The sequence below is a fragment of the Lingula anatina genome, chromosome 10, assembly GCF_051362555.1.
Source record: "Lingula anatina isolate TDL-2025a chromosome 10, LinAna3.0, whole genome shotgun sequence".
Taxonomy (NCBI): domain Eukaryota; kingdom Metazoa; phylum Brachiopoda; class Lingulata; order Lingulida; family Lingulidae; genus Lingula; species Lingula anatina.
In genome coordinates, this window is record NC_141776.1 from 15,566,224 (window position 1) to 15,589,263 (window position 23,040).

The 23,040-nt window shown below is 38.0% G+C and overlaps 1 protein-coding gene across 1 annotated transcript; it reads left to right on the forward strand.

The window, feature by feature from the left end:
- Nucleotides 1–2,544: 2,544 nt before the first annotated feature.
- Nucleotides 2,545–17,150, forward strand: LOC147759670 (uncharacterized). Its single transcript, XM_086997998.1, has 3 exons — nucleotides 2,545–2,694; nucleotides 7,432–8,002; nucleotides 9,841–17,150. Exons 2-3 carry the CDS (start codon nucleotides 7,432–7,434, stop codon nucleotides 15,000–15,002), a joined length of 5,733 nt encoding a protein of 1,910 aa, XP_086854124.1. The 5' UTR covers nucleotides 2,545–2,694; the 3' UTR covers nucleotides 15,003–17,150.
- The last annotated feature ends 5,890 nt before the right edge of the window (nucleotides 17,151–23,040 follow it).

The window sequence follows — 23,040 nt, forward strand, 5'->3', positions numbered from 1 at the left end:
TATATGCATACGAAACATGGAAATCAGCTTTTATCAACAAAGCCGTCCTTGCTGCCCTTTAAAAAATCCAGCGTCTTCAATAGCCACTACAAGTACTTTTCGTATCAGCAGCATAACCCACGTTTCAAGGTCCGTTAGTTTAACTTAAAATAAAAAAGAAGAAGTAGAATATCAACGCTTGTAATTTGAGTTCCATGTCAGACAGCTTATTACAGCCGTATAAACATTTAACACTTTTTAAAGATGTAATTCTATATTTTATTCAGTTTTGTCTTTTCTACATACGGTAATTTTGTCCACTGAAAGTAAAGCATGAACAATTAATTTTGTGTCCGTTTTTCTGTCTCCTCGGTGAAGAGCCGTGTAACACTCATAAAATGATCAGCCTTAAACACTAGTCCATGTAACTGGAAACCAACCTTCAAGGAAATTTGTGCAATTTAGTTTGATATTTCAATTTCCTACGTTTTATCATCCCCTTTTAAATTAGGAAATGACAGTGGATAGAGAAGTAACTGACATAACGGAGCATCTAAGTTCATTCGCTTTCAACTTTGCATGACATCTACTCTTAAACCTAGATTATATTTGCCGTGTGATGTCTGCACGATGCTCTTATACTGCCCGTTACGGTTACGGATTCTCGTCGGCCATTTGCCCAGTATTCCCGCGCTTATCACACGTCCGCCGCTCATTGTCCGCTTATTGCCCATGGAATTGCACGTTTATCGAACAATCATCTGACGGGTACAGCGCGACAAGCGCAAGCTGCCACTCAATCGCCTTGCAATTTTCATACGGTTTATTAAAAGGCACTATTTGCATTCTCCACGACACATCATCACAACCTCACAAAATGTCACAACCAATGAGGCTTAGGGAAGTGAGACTCAGATTAGAATTAAGAAAAGAGAGCAGAACTAAGCAGGAGCTAGTGACATCTCTTGCCTTTACAGAAAACCAGAAGGCCGGACAGAGGGGCGGAAGTAACCCTGGGCCAGTACGACACCCTCATGCAGGAGCTGATGCGAGGCTTATAAATGTCTCTGACGCCTACCGATTCAGCTTGGGGTAAAGATAATTACCTCCTAACAGTTTTACTAGAAGCGACAGACGCTTAAGTCGGCCAGTTTGATAGCAATTTAGTGAGACTCCCCAGGCAGATAGATCGATCCAAATATATGTGGGAATGGTCCCTTATATTGGATGACAAACCAGTATGGAGGCCTACCAATTCATGTAAACGACCTGATTTTTATTTTTCACATAGTTTCATTATTAATTGTCTCATCGAGTAGATTCACTCATGGGTCACTGATTACGAATACAATTGTAGAATTGATTATATCATAATAAGTACATCAGTATCTAAAGACCGGTATAAAAACCAAAGTGATGGAGTAGGCCCTACTATCTTAACATTTAAGTGCACATTCGCACTGATGTGACATGATATCATTGAAAACCACTCTCTATCTTGCTGATTCAACCTACGGATTAAAGCCACTGTAGATGCTCTCAATGCACATTTCTGGCTAAATAACAATCACTCTAGTTTTATCAATATAGATTATCATCATAGCCATTTTGATGTCCTTGGCTTTGATATCCGCCCATTTTCAATTGTTTAAAAGAAGAATGTCTTAATTATCGACTTTGTATCAGTCTGTATCATATGATAACATGGCGACCTACCAAAAAGTAGGCGTATGCGTGCACTTAGCGCAATTTAACCATTTTCAATTGTTTAAAGAGGCATGCACTTTAGACTTTGAATCAAAAGCTTTTATCAAAATACCTTCAAACCTGCACAGCGACTGGCCCAAAAGGTATCAGTAGGCGTGTTTGCGCATGCAACGTATTTTATAAACTGTCAGCCGTGAAATCAGGTGATACTGTAGCGGTGACATTGCTGTGAACATCAGATTAACACACGTAAGTTCAAAATCATAATATGATCAAAGTCTGCAATGATGAGTTGATATACAGTAAGTCATAGTATGTGTGTATGAGGGGCAGACGTGTGCTGATAACGAATGTAAACTTATGGCATTGGATGATTTCACGTCTGCGGCTACTTAAGATGCATGGTGAAAATATGGTGGTTGTTTTTTTACGAAAGGCTTTAAAAATATAAAGGTTAGGGACCATTCCGACAGATATGTGGATCGATCTATCGCCCTGAGGAGTCTCACTAAATTGCTGTCTACTTAACCGGCTTTAAAGCCTGTCACGCCTAGTAAAGCTGTTGGGGGGTAATTGTCTTTTCCCATATATAATTTGGAGAAGAAAACTTCATTTTGTCAGCATTGGAGTTTATATCAATAAATACTATGTTGCGTTTTACAGCTGATGAAACACGTTTTTAAAACGGCTCGAATAATCATTTTCGGTTTTGTAACGTGTCGCAGATACGCTTGATAATATATATTGCCAAAATTAAGACCTATAAGTATTGTTTCTTGTGTATTTTTTCGTTATTGGTTTTTTCTTACAAACGAACTTTTCTCTTCCCCATAGCGTACTCGACTTCTTCACTGCTCAGCTGATGTAAGACTTATGACCTGTTACCGCACAAGTAATCGGCTTATAACTCATTAACTTTGCTATGCCCCCTCATGGCAACGGCCCTAGGCAACAGAGAAAACTGTACTGTTCGATGTTAAAAGGGACACGGTGATCAGAATACAAAAGGTAATATTCGTTCTTTTTATTTGCTCTGTTTTACAAAATATAATCATTATAATTTTACTTTTGCATAATCTAACTTCTTTATTAAATCATGCAATCAACCCTCGCTTGAATGTCTCTCATTTAGCCATTCCCATCACAGTTGTTTCCCGTATCTCCCAAGCTCCTCTATACATACATATATTGGAGTAGAAAACTTGTTTTTTTTTCTTACAAACGAACTTTTCTCTTCCCCATAGCGTACTCGACTTCGTCACTGCTCAGCTGATGTAGGACTTATGACCTGTTACCGCACACGTAATCGGCTTATAACTCATTGACTTTGCCCAGCCCCCTCATGACAACGGGCCTAGGCAACGGAGGAAACTGTACTGTTCGACGTTAAAAGGGACACGGTGATAAGAGTAGAAAAGGTTACAATCGTTCTTTTCATTTGCTCTGTTTTACAAGATATTAACATTATAATTTTACTTTTGCATAATCTAACTTCTAACGCGTAAAAGACCGAAATAAATTTATATGTTGCTCATGTTTCATACTTCTACTATACACACTGTATATACACAGTGTATTTTGGTTTGTCCTTACACACACATTGAACTTGCGTCATGAGATATTTAATCTAACATATTCAAACAAATGTATTTTGCTAAATAGGAAGACTTTTTTTAGTCACGATGAAAATCGCTGCGCACGCATAGATCGGTTTTATGTTTCATAGTTTACTTTCGTGTGAGTGCGTGTGTGTGTGTGTGTGTGTGGGCATCAGGGTGGGGGACGTAGAGTTGTTGACAGGTACCAGAATGTACATGTACATGTGCCCTTTTTACTGTGGACATTTTCATTATCAAAATTTACCCATTTCTTACTAGATTAGCCACAAAAGACTATAACAGATCACCCATAAATTTAAAGTCAATTAATAGGAAAATGCACATAAACACATAAAAACATAACAGCCATAAAAACACACATTAATAAATTCCCCTGCACTCATTGACCCCGCTGACTTTTCAGACAAAATAAGAGAAGAAAATAATAAAAGAACAGAAAAGAACAGAGAATATGTAAAAATAAAAGAACAGAGAATATGTAAAATATGTAAATTAAGGGACTCTGTGGATGTTCTCTTGTCGTGTGCTCATCTTGTGTGTTGCAATCCATGCACTCCCTCTCTCCGAAAATGCCCAGTTTGTGTTATAAGCTATCTATGCTAGCTTGGCTCCCCTGACGAGTCCCCATGGACGAAACACAAAAGTTGAGCAGACGGCAGGAAAACTGCCGACAATTCTCTTTTTGTGTCGATGTACAGTTCCAATGCACCAACGACTACCAAAAAAAAAAAGAAAAAAAAAAAAAAAGATTTTAACTGTCTTTTTTTTTTGCATAAAATCGTTCACTATTCTCAAGGATATGGTTTGAGAATATGTGATGAAAATCGATAAAAGCTAAATGAGAAAAAAGAGATTATTACAGCTATCATTTGATTAAGAGGAGAATATGTTGAACTTCATTGTAGCTGATTAAAGGTAATTAGCACAGTGCACAGAACCAGATGACAATGTTCATTGTTCTGATATAATCTTGGCTGTAGCATAGGTGCATAGGTCGATCACCATTTCAAGTAGAGCCAAAGGGCAAACACTGCCTGATCTTATTTTCACGATATGTTTGTTTTGGTGATGTATTAACTTTATATATCATCCATTATCGTACCTACTGTACAAACGGGTACCAGGTCATTCATGTGATACGGAGAGAAATCGCATCATTTTAATGCAAGACACGATTGAAGGTATCTCAGGCAAATTTTATTATTGTCGCATCTCAGAAACTTTCAACACTACAAGTATTTTCCTATCGGATCATAGCTAAAAACAAGTATGCTACACTACAATTATACAATTTTGAATGCTCATTTTAAGGAAACAAAACAAGATTGTCTTTACCACATTTTGAATTCCCCAATGAACAAACATATCAAATTCTCACATAGCTTCCAAATTGATAGAACACATTGCACTCATCTTTATAAGTTTATTGTTTCATCCGCCCGAAGGACCTCGTCACGTTATCGCCATCTACCTGTCGAAATGACACAAAAAGTCATCGACAACCGCCATATGCTCGCTACCTGTACTGGAGGTCACTTGCCCGAATACACATGGTTTCACGAAGAGCTCGCTCTAAGCTGATTATCCTCTGATCTTGCTCCGCGTTTCTAGTCCCTTCGTTGTTATGTACAAGCCAAGGTAAATGTACCAGTATATCCCGCGCTTATAGCGCAAAAGAATTATACAAATATCCTATCACTTGATTATGTACCTTTTTCTGTAAGGTTCAAAACAGGGTGGCACATGACCCTGTCAGACTTTGATATAAATCGGTGTATTTGTTCATTATAGCCCCAAACAAGCGTAATGAATATTGGTTAGTTTGAATCAGCTTCAGTTACCGTGGTAACAGCACTTGAAAATTACCACCCGATTTCGGTTGTATTTTAGCTTATAAACCATAAAGGCGGATAAATAAAACATTTTTTCATTTTCAGACATTGTTAAATATCACATCCTAATTGAACTAAAACACATAATTGTTTTTGCTTGCCTTTAAAAATAAGAAATATATCTTCAAAAATGGTTAATTTTCAAAAATTGAAATTTTTGCTTAAGTCCCCAAGTTTGCAGTCTTTCTTGTTTGACAGAGATTAAGGCATCTTCTCTGCATAATAGCATATTATATGATTACTTATTATGGTGTCAGCACTTTTGTCACTTACTTAAAATACCTGCATATATTTTCTTTCATTCTCTTTGCCCTGAGATATTTATAATTTCGGTTATTTTTTAATATTTGTTTTTGAATTTATTCGTAAGAATATCGGGTGTAAGTAAAGTCCATTGGTAACCAGCTACAAAATCAGAGGTTGTGATGTCATAGAAAAGCAGTTATCAATGTTAAGCGTGCCCTTTGCCCCATCATGATAGTATTTGGTGTTTTCTCTGCCTCAGCGCTGAGTACTAAATCAATGTTACAATCAGGTAGAAAGTAATATTACAACAGTTTCCCATAACACTTTGGTTATGTTAAGTGAAAAGTCAAGTCAACTGCTAGTTTTCAGTATAGAAGTGTGAGAAAAACTTATCCTTACCGGTAGCAGGCATTCGAAAATATGTCCCTGGAAGGTTGTAAGCGACCGCAATAAAATAGGCGTAGGATGGTAGTCTATTTGGGCCAACGCCTTTTTTCATAATTTGTCATGCATGCCTTCTAAATATAATGATCATAAATCATCATATTTTAGAAAAAGAGAGCATACATTTCATTTGTTGGCAAGATTTTACACTAATTGTTAAGGTTTACATACGCCACGTATTTTAAACTTACGAAACAACAACAACAACAACAATAATAATAATAAAAATAATAATAATAATAATAATATGATGCTGGTGGAAATCACTTTGCGGGTTGTTGCAACCGGTCGCCGACCTCTTTGCAACTACTGGTAACAGTTGCGAATCGTAAAGAGGTTTTGACGTTTTTTTGCGTGACTGTTACCGCACATGCCTTGCGACCTCAAAGAGATCAAGTATTAAAACAAGAAAATATTAAGGGTATTCTAAGATTAATAAGGATAAAAACATTCAAAATTTTGTTTTTCATAACAGCACTGGTTTCGTTAGACGAGGGTGTAGTCTGTTCAAAAGTTCGTTAAACATTGCTGGTTCTATTCTTAGGAAGGAAATGATGTATTCCTAGTTTTCAAGTTCAAGTTCTTTCATTATTTGTTCGTAATCGCCATACAAGGGGCGTCTTGCAATCCACGCTCTAACGTAGTATTTCCGAGTTTTTTTATCCTCTCAAGTAAACAAAGCTAGCTAAGGATAAGTGCCGTCACCACGGTCCCATCTTTTTGAAATGCAGCCATTTTACTAGACCTTTTTTTGTCTTCTGAGAGGGGAATTCATGAGAAAGCAGCTACCGTCACAAGTTGGCAACATATATATTATGTGCGACCTTGCTGCTAACAGTTGGCTAGCGACCTGCAACCTGTTTTTAATCACCAAGTGGTGTTAATCGCTCGGCAAACTAAAAAAAAGTGCGACTGGTAACTTAAAGCTTGAAGATGGTCTATACGAGGTTGCAGATACCATATTGCAACCTTATTGCAATCGGTTTGCGACAGCTTGCCGATAAAAATATGTCATAGGTCCTTAATTAGCCCGCAAAGTGATCGCAAGCGACGACCAATTTTTGCGGTTACAAACAGATTGCCAAAATGTGACAAGCGCAGTGTGACCCAGGTTTAACAATGCCCAAGCGTAACTGAACACTACACATGCAGGGACATCCACATCATCACTGCCACTCTTTGACTGTGTACCATTTCACCTTTTCTTTAATATTTTTGCTTAAACTTAATACTGACAACAAACGGTTGATATGATTCTCTGGCGGGGAATCCTTTCTTTTATATGACATCTCTGGCATGCATACCTTCTAAACAACTCTGTCAGTCTGGATATTATTGGCCAAAATATATCACAACAGAAGAACAGAAGATATTTTCATCACTCAAAAATAAGCATGATAAAAAGATATTCCATATTTACTCCGTAGATTGTTAAAAAAAACAACTATATCTTAATGAAACTTGTAGTGATATATTTTGTTTTTACCTTACCTTAAATGGAAATGTCTTGATGAACCTTTTACACCATCTTGTCATTTTTGCAGATGGCACAAATGGTTAGCTCGGTGACTGCACGAAAAAGGAAAGAAAACCATTTCCGCATGCAACTTTCACTGGATCTTGCAAACGACGTACTTCGAGATGTTCTCAATAACCAGTTACAGTCACGATACCCGGGGCTGTTTGGAGCATCAAGTAATGGTGACATATCTGGTGTCCTAAATGACCCAACAGTGAAACATAACTTGCTCAGCTTAAAAGTGAAGAAAATTTTGAATCCCAGTCAAATGAAAATTCTCTACCCTCCTGGGAGCCCCGCCCCTCCTGTCAAACTGCAGGACTTGGATATTGCCCTGGCCGTAGTTTTGTTAAGAAATATCACCCACCTGAATCCTCGTGCAAGATGGGACAATCCTCCAGCAACGGACACATCAACTGAGGCCAACATCGGCAGGGTGAAGGGGTACCGCAACAAAAACGCTCATGGAACAGGCCTCTCAGACGCAGACTTCCAGAGTCAGTTTACTGATCTGAAAGCTACCCTGCTGTCTCTGTCGTCACTGTATACTAGCGATGAGTACAACAAGTTGCTGACTCAGTCACTGGAAATCTCAGGTGAATCTCTGCTCAAATACTTCTCAAATACTTAATATTTTGCATCTATGCAACCAGGGCTAATAAAGAAGAATACAATTGTGTATAAGTATCTATTCAAATTTATAAATCACAAGCATAAACAATTACAATTATGCTAATTCTATATTCTACAGACTTCAAATTTAATATGGAATATATTTTCCAAATCATTTTTCATCAGTTTTTTCTGTTGTGCTGACTAAATGAAAATAAGGATTAAAATAGTGTTTTAATGACTTTTAATTATCTCAGATGTCACGGCGACATCAGTTCATTAATTGAATTCGCCTGTAGAGCACACAGAAATACATTGTTCTATGTCACACGCCATCCATATTTTGGACCTCCATATTTTCTAAATTATCCTCCGTAAAAGAGTTACACGCTCCACAAAGGACCCTCATGCCAGTGTCTAGTCACAGCAACGGTCGCTGTTACGCCTGACATCTGGCTCCTACCAGCTCTCTCAAGCGGCAAGGGACTCCTTGGGATAGGCCTTTAGAGTTCAATCTGAATAAACATTTCAGGCATCAGTCAAAACTTGTCCAATCTGGTACAGTTTTGTTGTAGGATATGAAGGCCGTTGATTCGGCGAGTAATGGCCTACCCATATATTGTCTATATAATTCAACAATGGTTCAATTTTGATTGCCAAGGTAGCTGCTCATTCCCTTGGTTTTGTAAGTTATCTGCTATTAAACGTGCTCTGTGCGAACCGGCAATCTCATCGTGCAACCTAAAATTGTTTCTAAGGCGCACCCTATCAAATGATAGTCAAGAGGTTCCCAGATTATTCCTTTATTTGATCTGGTTCAGGTTTTCGTTAATGACTAACTCTGGTGTATATGGTATGTACTCCAAACACTGACGCGGTCAATGACCCTTGTCACTTTAGACGCGTCACACGCTTCGTTGTAGGTCTGTAAACTCTATTTTGACTGGTAGGGCGATACAGGTGAAATCTGACCTCAATAAAGAAAGCCACGTGGTTTCAGTGTTCTACACAGGACCGCTCATGGCCCCCAATTTATTAGGGAAGCAGATGACGATGTTTTGCTGTTTACAGTGGGTTCATCGGAAGTCGTCTGGTATACAAACCTTTAAAAACCAGGTTTGGTTTTAGCTAGAGACTTTGAAATACGCGTTTTTGTGGCAATTTATCCCTCTTTCTGAATAGACTGGATGGTTTTTGTTTAGTTGCAGTAGCATATTCCGACAGACAGTGGGTCCTGTACCCTGTTAGTAAGATTTCGATACACTGGATGTGATCTCTGTGTTGGTCCATCAGTCTGGGCATTACTCTATAAACCTCTGCGGACCGTTCTGTCTGGCGCTATGATCTGTCTGGCGATGTCTGTCTTTTTCGCGCCATTCTGCCACAGATTAACAAAATTGTAAAGCACTGCTTAGCTCATTTTACGCACTGCAAAAACGACTACTTCTTCTATGCAATTCTTCTATGCAGTAGTTGCCAACATATGGATGCTTTTTTGACAGAACCAAGCTTTGACGAGTCCAAAGGAGCACTACCAAATTAAATCACTGGATATTACTTAGTGCAGCAGCGCAACGGTTTATTGGTAGCGCCACATTTGACTTCACACTTCTCCATTCACATATCTTATATGAGATCGGAGTTTTTTTTAAAGAACGCATTTTTACCTAGGCATACCTGAAATATTCCTGAAATATTCCATATTAAATTTCAAGTCTGTCATAACACTCTAATGTGACAACATCACTGACAAACGAGAAGTTTATATGTACTGTTACCCCAAGGGCAAAAATGCGATGACAATTTTCAGTGTTCTTTTCAGAAACTCCTTGCCAGCTGCTGTCCACTGCGTTACCAAGAATAAGCACAGAGCTGAAGGGACGTGATGACCTTATTGCTACCATACACCAACATATCAGAGATGAAACTAAACTCATTCTCCTGACCGGGATGGGGGGTATTGGTAAGACCAGCTTAGCAGTTAAGGTCGGAAAAAGCATGCAAAATGTGCTGTACATTGATATGAGGCAAGTTACAGACCTTAACTCTATCAAGTTATCGTTTGTCCAACACTATCACCCAACGCGCCCTTTGAAAGATTTATACTCTGATTATGAAAACATATTCAAACAGATTTTGTCTGGTTTGACTACAGATACATTACTTATCCTCGATAATAACGACTCCATTATCAGTTCAAATAGACAAGAGTTTAGTGATTTTTTGAAAGATGTAATGAATTCAACACACCATCTTACTTTGTTATGTACCAGTCGTGAAAAGTTTGATTTCACAACACATAACGTAGCTGTGTTAGACATTCCTCCAGTTGATAAAACTTCTTCACGTGAAATCATGTGGGAAAGAAAATCAACCAGTCCCACGGGCAGTGAGTTAGAGACATTAGATGAAATGGCAGAATTGTGTGGCCATAGCCCCCTTGCTTTAAAACTGCTAGCTGCATTACTTGATATGAAACCAACAGAAGCAGTTTTAGAGAAAATGAAGACTCAAAAGATATTATGCACTCTTTCCATTCCCAGTATGCCAGACGAAATAAGATTTTGTTTTGATATTTCTTTTGAAACATTAGAACCCGAGACAAGAAAAGTGTTCCTTGCACTGCATATATTCCCCGTTGCTTTTACTCTCAAAGAAGTCTCTGATATTTTAGGATTAGACCCAAATGATTGCGAACATGTCCTTGACAGCCTTGCCGACAAATCACTCATTAGTGCTGATAATTATATCTATGATATCCACCCCTTAGTTAGGGAATATGCAGAATTCAATGCCCAGAATTCTGACATTGACATTTTTGAAATTCAACGTGCCTATTGCAGTTATTATATAAAAGCTTTCAAAGTGCTTAAATTCAAAGATGTTGGTGCTTCAAAGACAAACATTTTGTCACATATAAAACATACTGCTGCCTTACTTATCAAACATTTAGAAACCCAAGAGGTTTCTGAAAAACTTGAAACTACAGACAAATTAACAGGGATTGCAAACGCACTCTGTGAATTTTATCTATATAAAGATGCTCTAAACATAAGCAAGGTGGTGGCAAATGAAAGGGAGGTACTGCAAGGTCCCAAACACCCTGAAACTGCCTCTTTCTACAACAATATTGGCTGGGTACTGCAGGCTATGGGTGAGTATAAAGAGGCACTTGATTATCATAATAAAAGCCTGGCAATGCAAGAGGAGACACTTGGTCCCAAACACGCTGATACTGCCGACTCTTACGGCAATATTGGCGGCATACTATGGAAAATGGGTGAGTATAAAAAGGCGCTTGATTATCTCAAAAAATGTCTTGCAGTGAGAGAGGAGATACTCGGTCCCAAACACCCTGATACTGCCTCCACATACAACAATTTTGGAATTGTCCTGAGTGACATGGGTGAGTATCAAGCAGCGCTTGATTATCATAATAAATGTCTTGCAGTGAGAGAGGAGAAACTCGGTCCCAACCACCGTGATACTGTCTCCTCTTACAACAATATTGGAAATGTACTGCAACCCATGGGTGAGTACAAAAAGGCACTTGATTGTTACAATAAATGTCTTGAAGTGAGAGAGAAGATGCTGGGCCCCAACCACCCTGATACTGCCGACTTCTACAACAATATTGGTAGTGTGCTGCAAGACATGGGTGAGTATAAAAAGGCACTTGGTTTTTACAATAAATGTACTGCAGTGAGAGAGCAGTTCCTCGGCCCCAACCACCCTAATACCCTCGACTGCTACAACAATATGGGTAATGTACTGGCACACATGGGTGAGTATAAAAAGGCGCTTGATTCTTACAATAAATGTCTTGAAGGGAGAGAGAAGATGCTTGGCCCCAACCACCCCGCTACTGCGAACTCCTACAATAACATCGGTAGTGTACTGTCACGCATGGGTGAGTATACAAAGGCACTTAGTTTTTACAATAAATGTCTTGAAGTGAGAGAGCAGTTGCTCGGCCCCAACCACCCTAATACCCTCGACTGCTACAACAATATTGGCAATGTACTGGCACGCATGGGTGAGTATAAAAAGGCGCTTGATTATCACACAAAGTGTCTTGAAGTGAAAGAGGAGATACTGGGTCATAACCACCCTGCTACTGCCATCTGTTACAACAATATTGGTAGTGTCCTACAGGATATGGGTGAGTATAAAGAGGCACTTGACTCTTACAATAAATGTCTTGCAATAGAAGAAAAGATACTCAGCCCCAACCACCCTGATACCGCCACCTGCTACAACAATATTGGTGGTGTACTGCAGGCCATGGGTGAGTATAAAAAGGCGTTTGATTATTACCATAAATGTCTTTTAGTGAGAGAGGAGATATTTGGTACCAACCACCCTGATACTGCCTCCTCCTACAACAACATTGGGTTTGTGTACATAGTCATGGGTGAGTTTAAGGAGGCACTTGATTATTACAATAAATGCCTTGCAGTGAGAGAGGAGACACTGGGTACCAACCACCCTGGTACTGTCTCCTCCTACAACAACATTGGTAGTGTATTGCAGGGCCTGGGTGAGTTTAAAAAGGCTCTCGACTATTACAATAAATGCCTTGCAGTTAGAGAGAAGATTCTTGGTCCTAACCATCCTGATACCGCCTCCTCCTACAACAACATTGGTGGTGTACTGCAGGACCTGGGTGAGTTTAAAAAGGCACTTGAGGATTACAATAAATGCCTTACAGTTAGAGAGGAGATACTTGGTCCCAACCACCCTGATACTGCCACCTGCTACAACAACATTGGTGGTGTACTGCAGGCCATGGGTAATTATCAAGAAGCGCTTGATTTTCATAATAAATGTCGTGCAGTTAGAGAGGAAAAACTCGGTCCCAACCACCGTGATACTGTTTCCTCTTACAACAATATTGGAAATGTACTGCAACTAATGGGTGAGTACAAAAAGGCACTTGATTGTTACAATAAATGTCTTGAAGTGAGAGAGAAGATGCTTGGCCCCAACCATCCTGATACTGCCACCTCCTACAATAATATTGGTAGTGTGCTGCAAGACATGGGTGAGTATAAAAAGGCACTTGGTTTTTACAATAAATGTACTGCAGTGAGAGAGCAGTTCCTCGGCCCCAACCACCCTGATACCCTCGACTGCTACAACAATATGGGTAATGTACTGGCACACATGGGTGAGTATAAAAAGGCGCTTGATTCTTACAATAAATGTCTTGAAGTGAGAGAGAAGATGCTTGGCCCCAACCACCCTGCTACTGCCACCTCCTACAATAATATCGGTAGTGTAATGTCACGCATGGGTGAGTATAAAAAGGCTCTTGGTTTTTACAATAAATGTACTGCAGTGAGAGAGCAGTTGCTCGGCCCCAACCACCCTAATACCCTCGACTGCTACAACAATATTGGCAATGTACTGGCACGCATGGGTGAGTATAAAAAGGCGCTTGATTATCACAAAAAATGTCTTGCATTGAGAGAGGAGATGCTTGGCCCCAACCACCCCGCTACTGCCAACTCCTACAATAACATCGGTAGTGTATTGCAGGACCTGGGTGAGTTTAAAGAGGCTCTCGACTATTACAATAAATGCCTTGCAGTGAAAGAGAAGATATTCGGCCCTAACCACCCTGATACTGCTACCTCCAACAGCAACATTGGTAGTGTACTGCAGGTCATGGGTGAGTATCAAGCAGCGCTTGATTATCATAAAAAATGTGTTGAAGTGAGAGAGGAGATACTCGGCCCCAGCCAACCGGATACTGCCAACTCCTACAGCAATATCGGATCTGTGCACAAAGCAATGGGTGAGTATCAAAAGGCACTTGACTATTACAATAAATGCCTTGCAGCGAGAAAGGAGATACTGGGTCCCAACCACCCTGATACTGTCACCTGCTACAACGATATTGGTGGGGTACTATTGGAAATGGGTGAGTATAAAGAGGCGCTTGATTATCACAGTAAATGTCTTGCAATGAGAGAGGAGATACTCAGCCCCAACCACCCTGATACTATTAACTCTTACAACATTATTTTCAATGTACTGATAGTAATGGGTGAGTATAAAAGGGCACTTGAATATATCAATAAATGCCTTTCAGTGAGAAAGGAGAAACTTGGTCCCAGCCACCCTGACATTGCCTGCTCCTATCACAAAATTGGTGAGGTACTGCAATCAAAAGGTGAGTGTAAAGATGCGCGCGATTATTACAGTAAATGTCTTGAAGTGAGAGAGGAGATACTTGGTCCCAAACACCCTGATACTGCCAACTCCTACTTCAGTATTGGTGGGGTACTATTGGAAATGGGTGAGTATAAAGAGGCGCTTGATTATCACAGTAAATGTCTTGCAATGAGAGAGGAGATACTCGGCCCCAACCACCCTGATACTATTAACTCTTACAACATTATTTCCAATGTACTGATAGTCATGGGTGAGCATAGAAGGGCAGTTGAATATATCAATAAATGCCTTTCAGTGAGAAAGGAGAAACTTGGTCCCAGCCACCCTGACATTGCCTGCTCCTATCACAAAATTGGTGAGGTACTGCAATCAATAGGTGAGTATAAAGAGGCGCTTGATTATTACAGTAAATGTCTTGAAGTGAGAGAGGAGATATTTGGTCCCAACCACCCTGATACTGCCAGTTCCTACTTCAGTATTGGTGGAGTTCTGCTATTCATGAATGAGTATAAAAAGGCGTTTAATAATTTCAAAAAATGCCGTGCAGTGAGAGAGGAGATACTTGGTCCCAACCACCCTGATACTGCCATCACAGTCCATATTTGTGATGTTGTATCTAAGCAAGTAAAAGTGCCATGGTGCACAATAGTTAATTCATTGAAGCAGTCATATATATTCATATGCAGGTTGTTTTCCTCTCTCATACCCTTTGCCCAGGCAGACAGTTCCCTTATGTTTGTCTTCATTGCCTCTCTGTTATCCATACTTTGTTGTACTCTTTACATTTACTCATCTCAATCCTAGGACTTACTATGAGTCCCAGCTCAGTCATTTACTGGTACTCCTTGTATTATCCATTTCATATTCTTTAACTACATCAAGGATGTCATTATCCAATACAAGCATAAGTCAAAGTCCATTGAAGTTTCATTTTCCTATTACTGTAGATTAAATTGACTGAGATTTAGGGAAATGAGGGCTGTGAAAGGTTTTACCAACATTCACCACTCAGATGTGCTGGATCAGTCAGGTACCTCCTTCCTCAGCTTGTCTCTTCACAACTTCTGGGGCTTCTTGGTTATTCCAATACTATCATGTCCATTGAGTTTTTCCCAATGTAGCATGATGCTTAATTATAAGCTTCAAGCCCTTAAGCCATCATTAGTAGGCTGGATTGCCATAGCAACTACCGTACAGTTGCTAGACAGGTTGTCGTGGCAGTGCAAGGTTCATTTTTGCAAAAAGAAGGCATGTTAGATGTAATCATGAGAGAAAGGTATTTGCATTATTTCTGTATAGATTAATTGTGTTCAGAGGAACTTGCATTTTTATTTTAAATTTGCTTATTCATATTTTTTATTTTCTCTAAATGAGTTGCTCATTGGTAGCTGAGTTTCTCATTAGTGTGAACATTGGTGGAGAGGAGCTCCTCTCTCGTCAATCTTATGATGTGTCACCTGTTCCATAAACCTGTTCTTGTAATTAATTTCAGTATTAACTTAAGAGAAGCAAGTCATTTTTAGTATATTATTTTGTACACACTGCGAGGCTACCACATTAGTTTGAACTAATTCCAAACTCCAATATTCGAGTGTAACACTGTCAGTGTAACATTTAATATAGATGAAAGCTGTTTGGTGAAATATCTGAACATTTCCAAAATATTATTATGATTTTTTATTGGAGAACATGTTCTAGGTTAACCAATATTGTTGTCATTTTGAATACCAATTGTACACTTATTTCATAGTGGCACTTTTCAATACATGTACATGTGTATGTGCCAGCTATTGTTGTTTGTTTGCCATTATAGATAATAATATTTGACGTGCCAGATGTTCGTTAGTCATAAGGTTAAAGCTAAATAAATGCTGCTGTACTGAGAAAATGTTCTTATGTGTTACAGCGGGTAAAATACTCACATGAAACTCTTGTCAGAACAGACCATACACTTGCATTTGCTTTGGTATATAAATATTTGATTATATATTATCTTACCAGTATTGCAGTTTCTAGATAACTGATGAGGAAACTGAAGAAAAGGAAATAAGGAAATAAGGCTTTCTGGCACTCTTCTATTGCTATTTAATTTGATGGCATTTGACAGTTCTGAACAGTTGGTTGAGAAATTGTTCTCGTAAAGAAAACAAATTAAATGATATTTTGCATTATCAAAATATGTTACATAGCTTTATTTCCAGATGACACTGTTGGGAACATGTCTCTTCGGTGTTCAAGAGCCTGCATACCGGTATAATTTGATAGCATTTGACAGTTCTGAACAGTTAGTTGAGAAATTGTTCTCGTAAAAAAACAAATTAAATGATATTTTGCATTATCAAAATATGTTACATAGCTTTATTTCCAGTTGATAGTGGTGGAAACATTTCTCTTCGGTGTTCAAGAGCCTGCATACCGGCATTTGGTTGGTTGTTAGTACAGCAAATCAACCAATTAGAGATAGCAATAATAACTTATGGGGCAGTTAGTGTTGCATATTGGATTTAAAATTCAGATGTAACTATATATATCATTGGTTGATTTTCTTCACCACATTGGTAACCATGGTTACAGTGTTTGTTTTATTAACATTATTTAAGACGCTGAGAATGATGAAAGGATTTTATACAATTAATAAAATTGTGATATGAAAATATTCACTTGAAGAAGTGTACGATAATAACAATAATAATAATAATAATAATGGACTTTATACAAATAAGATGTATAACTATGAAACTGTTCTCTTGGAGAAATGTACGCTAGGAATAATGAATGGATTTTATACAATTAAGATGCATATGTTTTATGAAAATAAATACTTGGAGAAACGCACACTAAGAGTAATGGATATACTTTATACAATTAACATGCATATCTTTATAAAAATATTCACTTGTAGAAATATGCGACATGGGAAATGACAGCTCTAGAGATGTAAAGTAAACTGAAATAAACTTATCTTAACTTTTATTCAATATTTGACAGTGTTGCCTTTTAAACAGTACTTTGCACACACATTTTCTTCTCTTTGATCAATAATTCGTATACAATTAGGTAAGATAACTTTTCAGGAAAAAATTATCGCTAAAGGCTGGGTCACACTGCGCTTGCAACCTTTTGGCAACCTCTTTGCAACCACAAAATCTGGTGGTCGCTTGCGATCACTTTGCGACCTAATTTGCATATTTTGATCGGCAAGCAGTTGCTAACCGGTTGCAACAAGGTTACAGTATGGTATCTGCAGCCTCTTACAGACAATCTTCAAGTCAGAGGTTATCAATCGCACACCGTTAGGCGAGCGATAAAAAACCTGTCAGCAACCACTTGGAGACTGAAAACCGGTTGCCGGACTGTAGCGATCGCTTGCCAACTGGTAGCAACAAGGTTGCACAGACTATATATATTTTATAAGTTGTGACGATAGCTACCTTCTCGTAAATTTCCCTCTCGGATGACAACAGAGGGAATATCTTAAATATTATTATACAATGATTGGATCCGTTCCGTAGCCGCTTCAAATGATTTAATATTTTGAATATTAAAGTATGATTCTGCTATGAGATTCTGTTATAACGTCACAGTCGATTTCTGTACTACCAATATTGTCAAACTTACAATAATAAATAAGAAATATATTTGTACTATATATTGGCATTTATATCAAACCAGTGGTGTAATAAAACACATATTTGGATGTTTTTCAGCCTAATTAATGTAATAATAGGCATGCATAGTTTCTTTTTTCAATACTTGGGCTCTTCGAGGTCGCAAGCCCTGTGCAGTTACGGTCACACTGAACAAAAAACCTCCTTGCGACTTGCAACTGTCACCGGTTGCAGAAAGGTGGGCGACAAGTTGCAACAACTCGCAACGTGGTCTCCAAATGAACGCTGGGTTACTATCCGGTCGCGCCGGTTTTCGGTGCAGCACCGAAAACCTCCTGGCGACCGAAAAGCCTATTTGTGGTATCCAACTGGTTGCTAAAAGGTCGCCGACTGCTTAGCAACTGATTTGCGACCGATTGTGTGGTTTTCCCTTTGTCTTTGTAGCCCCAAGCGTTACACTTACAATACAACATCATTAAATAGTGAAGGATCCTGCGCGTCATCAATTTGTTTCCGTCCTTGTGGTACGAATTCTAAGTACTGGGAGGAAGTTAAATTTTGTATTTATTTGACCTTCTTTATATTGGTGACACTGTTTTATTGTTATAAAAATGCCTGAAAATTAAATTTATTGTAAAAAGTATGAATCAAACTTTGCTATTTACTTTTTTCTCTGCGCCCGCCTATTTGCTTATACCCCCTTTACACTGGACGGCGTCCTTTCTGCGTCCTTTCTGCGACCATGAAATTTGGCATCGCTGTGGTCTTAATAAGGAGGCACGAGCATTAATTTTTTATCAGAATGAATACTCAATGATCAGCCAGTTGTCGGCACGTAAAATATTAAAAAATTTTAACTCTCATGGGGCCGGACTGCTGGACGCAGAAAGGACGCCGTCCAGTGTAAAGGGGCCCTTAGTTTTTCTTCCATTGTGACTTGGCAAATTAAAAAAGTAAGATATTTCCGGCTGCTTTAGTCATTAAAAATGTTTCCAGTAAATTTGACAACAATAGTTGTCAGAAAATAGCCATGATATAGGAATGGATAAAAAGATAACAGTTTATCGTTTACATTGTGATCATCATTATTGATTGTTTTGGCACTTTTGTATTCCACTGATAACTGTATTTAAAAATTATTATCAATAAACATTAAACAAAATTATCCATTTATTTCGACTCATTAAATGTTATACTCGGAAGCCAATTGATGCTACAAACTAAATGTTACACTAAGTAACAAAATATTTAATTATAATACTAATTGTTTTGACGCTTTTGTATTCCACTGATAACTGCATAGAAAAATAATTATCACTTCACGTTAAACAAACTAAATTGTCTTTTACTTTTATTTTTCAAACTTTCAATTTATTTCGACTCAGTTAATTTTATACTTGGATGCCAATTGATGCTACAAACAAAACGTTGCACTTAATAAAATAATATTTAATTATAAAACTATTCTTATCTTAGACTTTATCAATTACACTGTTTTTATGAGACTGCATTTTGTAACATGATAAATCATCAATAAAAACTCCATGTGTGCCCTGGTGTCAAATGCTGAGAAGTGGACGCGGGAGTAGAAAAAGAAGAAGTGGGTGTTGGGATAGAGGGAATGGTTAAAGCCGAAGTGTTCAATGGAGAAGGAAAAGATGTGTTTACTTGAGGGTGTTGAGGAGTAAACAAAAATGTAGGCCTGTAACTGAGTTTCGCCTTTTGGTTGCGTGCTTTTAGAATTAAGTCCATGCTCTGTTGTTGAAATATCGCCCACTGTTGCTCAGATAGATTGTCAACTTCCGTAGCTAAATAGGGACTCATACATTTATTTATTTTATTGAAAAAAAAAAATACTTATGAAAACCTTGTAAATAAATTAAAAAAGATGACAACAAATACAATCTACGTTTTAATTGAGAAATAACGATTTTTGTCAAGATATTTAGAAGGCCTTAATGGCATTATATAAGAGAAAAAGATATTTATATATTTATTGGCCACCATCCTACGCTTATTTTATCACGGTTGCTTGCAACCTTCTCGCGACATGTTTTCGAGTGCATGCGAGCTGTAAGAAACCTGTTAGAGACCAAGCGACTAAAGACCGTTAATCGACCATGAAGTTTCAACTGCAACCTGCTGGCGACCTGCTGCCCACCGCTTGCAACCGGTTAGTAACCTGTTTGCAACTAAGCGAATAAAGACCGTCAATCGACCGTGCAGTTACAGGTGGTATGCGACTGGTTTTAGTCTGGTTACAGCGACCTACTGGCAACCAAGAGGATACCTATAGGCAACCTCTCAGTTACCAATCGTTTTCACTATCAGTCGCACTGGTTGTCGGTGCAAAAAAAATGGCCTTCGTGTGTCAACGATCGCAGGCGACCTGTTTGCAACCTAATGCGACCACTTTAAAACCTATGGCAACCTTCTTGCGACTGAGGTTGCAAAGAGGTTGCCAAAAGGTTGCAAGCGCAGTGTGACCCAGCCTTAAGTTGTTCTGGCGTATCCGTTTTGGCCGCATCCCCGTACACATTATTTCTGTATTTAATCTGTATAGTGGTTTGTTTAATGAAAAAAATGTGACACTAAATGGTATGTAGTATATGTACAGTAGTAACCTTTTAACATACTACAAACTGGAGTCGTAGCTCTCTGAAATCAGATTCTGTATGGTCAAAAAAACATCCAAAGCTTTAAGCTTTATTATTTATATATTATAGCTTTAAGGGAGGAATGTAGGTTGGAGATTTTCTATTAATATAAAGGTCTTAGCCATTTTATTCCTGTCATATTCATTTAATGTATCTTCAAAACATCTAATTATGCTTGAAACACAGCTCCAACTTTATCGTGTGACGTAATATTGGGATTTTGGGAACAAAAACACCATTTTCAAACACCTGATTTTCTCAGGCAACTGGACAGCTATAAACATGCTTTTAATGGTATTATAACACTTGAACAAAGTACTAAGAAAGGCAGTCAGGGATTTTTCTTTAGAGACTTATTGTTGATTTTATCTATAAAAACGTGAAATTACATCAAAATATTAAGGAATTTTCACTTTCAAAATCAATAAAAAGAGAGGATCAATTAATTTTTTTAAAAAGCACTTGTAGTGCGTACTTTTCTTAATAAGCATGGCGAATTTGGTTAACACTAACAGTTATAGCTCGCTCCAATAACGCTCGTTAATCTTGAAAGCGAAGAAAACGAGCGAAAACCCTTTCAGAGAGGTTAATTGTCCAAAATAGCAAATTAAATTATTGACAGCTTTACCTGTTATCAAAACCAGTGTGTCGGAAAAGATACTTACTTATATTAGCGCTATTCATAATCAAGAGCGATTATCAAAACGGAACAATAGGCAATGCTTTGCCGATCGCTGTTAATGACAAAGGGAGCATGACACGTTCCTGTTTTATTGTTTGGCGAGTCGTGCTGCTAAGGTCCTCCCACAGAGTTTACCCATGCCAACGGCCCTTGTCAACGAAGGCTGGACACAGACCACGCAGCATCAAAATCCTCGGAAGAACATATTGTTTGTACAAAATGTAAAAATGTTATTCCATTCAACGTTAGATACACATTACACCAATAATAAGACATAAAAAACCCAAAATGATAATTTTTAGCCGTATTTGGGTACATCCATCCGTTAAGAGGCTAGATCCATGCTACCGCGTGCCAATAAACCGTCCCCCGTAGCGAACTGCCCTTTTGTTCACTAGCTTGGCACATGCAGCTGATTGACACTTAAAGTGTTGCAAACAAACTGCTAGCTAAATTTGGTATCAGTTATTATTTCATTCAATTGTTTGTTTGATAAACAAACATGAGCATCCGTATCATGCATCAGCATGAACAACAATTCACACTGTCTCAGAATTAACTTCTTACTGCAAATAGTATTTATAAGATATGTATGATAATGGATGGGGAATAAGGAAAGAAACAGCAAATAGCATTTTAAAAAAGGAACAGTTTATGGCAAGATGTTAGAAGATGTTCTGAATATAAATTTGCATCATCGCGACTTGTGTAAAAAATAATGATTAAAAGTAACAAAGAAAGCAACTTTATTAAAAAAAATATTTACAGAACAAGCTGAAGTGTAGCCTCAATTACTAAATCAAGTAACATTTTATATAAAGTAATAGAACAAATCCTTAAAGGATAAATAATTTAAAGACTTGATAAATAAATTGATTAATTAACAAATAAATAAATGATTTCAAGAATTGAATAAATAAATGATGATTATATTATTAAATGAATAAATCGCAGTAAATGATAAAATTGCTATAATATAAACAAAGAAATCACTTGTCAAAATCCAGAGTCTCGCCCCTCTCTTTCTATGACCACCAGCATCACTTTAAAGGTGTGATTAATGCACTTCACACATTTGTCTCTAATGACTGTCTGTCAAAAGCTCTAAATGCTGGTCACTTAAGGTGGATCAGTCGTTACATGTTCCAACCTTCGAATTAAAAAAAAAAATTTTTTTTTGAAGAGACACCCAAGTACATAAAAAATTTGCAAAAAGATTGGGGGCACCGACCAAATAAGAGAACTAGGCCCAAATATGATACACCCTGCATATCGCACTAGTCCCCATTCAAATCAATGGGAAAATGGGTGTTTTTTCACTAAAGCTTTCTTTTTTATGACTTTCTGACATTTGAAATTTTTTTAAAAAATTTTTGTGTAAAGAGGCCTCCAAGTACATTTAAATTTTGCCAAAAAAAAAAAAAAAAATTGGGGGTCACCGTCCAAATAAGAGAACTACGCCAACTTGAGGTGAGTCACACCCTGCGTGACGCACTAGTCCCCTTTCAAATCAATGGGCAAATGGTGTTTTTCACCAGAACGTGATTTTTTATTATTTTTCTAACGTTTGAATTTAAAAAAAAACTTTTTGTGTAAAGAGGCATCCAAGTAGATTTAAATTTTGCCAAAAAAATTGGGGGTCACCGACCAAATAAGAGATTACGCCAAGTTGAAGTGCGTTACACCCTGTGTGACGCACTAGTCCCCATTCAAATCAATGGGCAAATGGATGTTTTTGCACTAAATCGTTTTCTTTTTATTATTTTTATTTGTGTGTGTGTGTGTGTGTGTGTGTGTGTGGAGAGACATCTAAGTACATTAAAAACTTTTATTATGTTTAACAGTTGAAGTGAGTATACTCAGCTATTTTCAGATTTGTCATACTGATGCGAAGG

What these genes read in the sequence shown, in the direction of transcription:
- LOC147759670 (XM_086997998.1), top strand. Translation starts at nt 7,432, where the DNA reads ATGGCACAAATGGTTAGCTCGGTGACTGCACGAAAAAGGAAAGAAAAC. An exon ending in TCAGTCACTGGAAATCTCAG is followed by an intron (nt 8,003 to 9,840) that starts GTGAATCTCTGC and finishes TGTTCTTTTCAG; the next exon opens with AAACTCCTTGCCAGCTGCTG.